Raw genomic sequence first — 3,484 nt, 5'->3', positions numbered from 1 at the left:
ACTTATATATTTCCCTTTTAATTTACGCGATCGGTATGCCTTTCCTTTACCGTTACTTATATATTTCCCTTTTTCCGAGATACTAATTGCCGACTTCTTTAATATCATCTCGGATTCCTACCCATAACTTCTTAATGTCTTTGCGACCCTCATCTAATGGTTCTAAGACTATTTTTTATTTCGAGCCCGAATTGACTTCGAATTAAAGGTATTTTTAATTTCTCCAAATCGAAATTTTCAGGGCGGAAACCGTTTTCATTTCTCTTCTTTATATTAAATTTTTGTCGAATTTTCGTAATTACTGATTCGTGATCTGCCCGCATTTTATCCCTTGATGAGACTCCAAAATATAAAATGTGTTTTTATTAAAAAGCTTCCTAGGAAGGATTTCACCTCAAGATCCAAACATCTATTACAAAAGATTTTCTAGTATTTAACCAAGAATAGCTCAATTTGTTTTCACATCCAAACAAGAGATATGGTCTATATATTGTTTACCGGCAGTTAGATAGAAAATCGAACTATCGGTTGTGAATCATAGATCGATTCTTAAGGTATTTAGAATATCTGAACATTCGACAAAATAATGTCTCAAGAAAAGGGTTAAGGCTGTAAATGTGAGATGTGCTATCGCTACCTCCTGGATTACTGAAACATTGACTGATGACATTACTAACCTTTGACAGCGATAGTTTCCTTGACAGTTAGCGGTACACCCAAGAGTGGCTTGTCGCTGAGATCTGACAGGAGGGACTTCTCAACCAATTCGTCCACGGCCTTCGCCTCTTTCAATGCCTCATCAAATCTGTCCTGAACAACGCTGTAAGAGAACATAAATCTTAAATTAAATTTGCTGATTTCTTAAAATAACTTGATAAAAAAAATTATTTTATATTTAATTTAAATTTTATGTTACTTGGTAAATTTTAAAATACCTGTTGATATACGGCTGAACATCTTTTATCCTGTTGATGTACGCTTCTACCACATCCACGCATTTTAACTGCACATTAAGCACATAACAATAAATATTTAGAACTAAAATGTAATAATTAAAGAAAAACGTATAGAAAGTATATAGGACTATAGCTGATCTTTTTTTTTTTTAGTATCCTCTTACTTTCTTTTGTTAAAATTAAATTTGTTGGAGGTTTCTATTGAGTACTGGTACTGATACTGTTATTTGGTAGGGAGAATAAGTCCGGCAAGTGGGCGTTGCCAACTCCTGGCGGCTACCTAGGTTGCCGCCGCGTACTAACCAAGGTGGGAGTGTCAAAATTCATTCGTCGGAACCGCTGAAAAATGAATGCTTAACTGCCCCAGGTGGGAGTTGAACTCACAACGTTCCGAACCGAGCGAAATATACGTTTTTAATACAGGAATTTATCTTATGGGTATGCTAAAGTAGTTGATGAATTTTTACTTGACCGTATCTGCACCAATCGCTAATATTCTTTCAATTTTCAAGGTGTTTCCAAATGTAAGTATATTTAGGAAAATACGTTTTCCTTTAACAAAAACTATATTTACATAATTTAAAAAGCAGTGTATTAAGGACGAAATAGAGAATAAAATATAAAGTATTATAAATTTATTTTGATATAGATTTAGCACTGATATAGCACTACAAGGTGCGGGCCAATATATCGGTGCTAGTACTTATCGCTAGTGCATTAAAGGGCGATATATCGGTGCTGGTACTTATCGCCAGTGCATTAAAGTCCTATATATCGGTGCTGGTACTTATCGCCAGTGCATTAGAGGCCGATATACCGGCCTCTAACACGAAAAGGATTAATATGAGTCCATCGATATACCACTTACACTGTGCACAATTCCTAAAAAAATCAACATCGGATTAACGGATCGATTATCGCCAAACACATATTTGATGACAGATGGACTGGGAACCAAGTTCGTTTCGAACTTAAAATTTTTTGATTCAGAGAGAATATTTTTTTCATTTCCTATTGTTTGAATAGTAAGTTAAAACAACATGTTTTTCCACCGAACACCAGGACTTTAGGAGGCGCAGGTCCAGACCAAATTGTTTACATCATAGGATGGAGTTTTCCAGGGCCACGAAATATTTTTGATGCGTTGATTTTCAAAAAATCAATAAAAAATACTAGAAACTATTTTATTTACTTCAGAAATTAATTGTCCAACGTAAATAATTAACAGTCAATAAGTAATTCATGGAGTACTGATTTAGTAGGGTGATTTAATTATTCAAAACATTTCTCATTTGTTGCTGGTATACTCCTAACTCAATACTCTAACTAAATTAACATTTTTTATTGGAATAAATTTTTTCTTTTTTTTCTTTTCAAACATCGCATAATTAAAATAATCATACAGTATTTCCCCCAAAATTTAATTTTTGGAGGTTTAATTGCTTTGGTATATTGTTGTTCATATCTTTATTCTTTATTAGTAAACATCAGGTATATTTATTACTAATGGTTTATGGGGTATAGGGTTATTCATTTATGTTTAGTTTATAGAGTGATCCGATTACTAATAGAGTAGTCCTCAAATCTTACATTTCGCTATGAACACATTAAACCTATTCCTTGCTTTTACGACCAATCCGTTGATTAAAATTTTCTTTGAATTATCTAAAATAATTTAATCAATTAATTAACGATTATCCTTAAATCTTTTAATCTTGTCTGTATTATCTCCCTAATTGCTCTTGATTCGAAACAAGGACAAGTTATTGTGACATGAGAGAGAAGGGACAGTGTCAACCTCCCCTTTCACCAATAATTTGAAAACCTAAAAAAAAGTAAGGAACTTTCAGATTTGAAAACTTACTTCAAACTGTGACAATTGTGATAAATAGTTCAAAGAGGATATTATATTGAAAATAGTGTCTAAACGCTATTTAGCTAGGTTGGTTTTCCAAAAATTTTTATGAAAAGGATGAATTTCAGGGAACTCTCACTAGACCTACGGGATTAAAATACAGATTTAAATTTTCCACAATTCAATGGAGGGATTCACCTATACTGGGAGAAAGAAGTAGATCGAGGCCTTAATTAATTTACAAATAGTTTTAGACCCTCTTACTGTAAAAGCATATGTTTAAAAATGTCATTATGTCCTTGCCGTTATGTAATCTCCGTATTTTTTTTTACCGTGGATGACTTGTATGAAGAGAAGATGGTTGGGATGCGGTCAAAATGAAACACAAATGAGTTGATGTAACATTTAATCGTGCCAACTTTTCGGCTAGAGTTTCTAGCCGTTATCGAGGCTGTTAGCTTGAAATCCAACCGCCAAGTCAACTCAAATGACTTGGCGGTTGGATTTCAAGCTAACAGCCCAGTTGAAGGCTAAAAACTCTAGCCGAAACGTTGGCACGATTAAATAAGTTACATAAACTTATTTTTGTTTAATTTGACCGCATCCCCAACCATCTTTTCCTCGTTGATAATTTAAAGTTTTTTCCCGGTCCCTTGAATAATCTTTAAAAAAT

General features: G+C 33.5%; 1 protein-coding gene across 3 annotated transcripts in view; it reads right to left on the bottom strand.

The window, feature by feature from the left end:
* The window catches only part of LOC106688730 (fatty-acid amide hydrolase 2), a 90,576-nt gene that overhangs the window by 12,917 nt on the left and 74,175 nt on the right, over window positions 1-3,484 (bottom strand). For all 3 annotated transcript variants that reach the window (XM_014433315.2, XM_014433319.3, XM_014433316.1), the window contains exons 3-4: window positions 936-1,003; window positions 678-820 (exon numbers count right to left, since the gene is read on the bottom strand). In XM_014433315.2, coding sequence (XP_014288801.1) covers window positions 678-820; window positions 936-1,003 — 211 coding nt within the window. The remainder of the gene's footprint in view (window positions 1-677; window positions 821-935; window positions 1,004-3,484) is intronic.

This window comes from Halyomorpha halys, unplaced genomic scaffold (assembly GCF_000696795.3).
Source record: "Halyomorpha halys isolate HHAL.00 unplaced genomic scaffold, Hhal_1.1 Scaffold1188.1, whole genome shotgun sequence".
In the NCBI taxonomy this organism is placed as follows: domain Eukaryota; kingdom Metazoa; phylum Arthropoda; class Insecta; order Hemiptera; family Pentatomidae; genus Halyomorpha; species Halyomorpha halys.
Note: the sequence above shows the minus strand (reverse complement) of the source record. Positions and strands in the feature narration are given on the sequence as shown.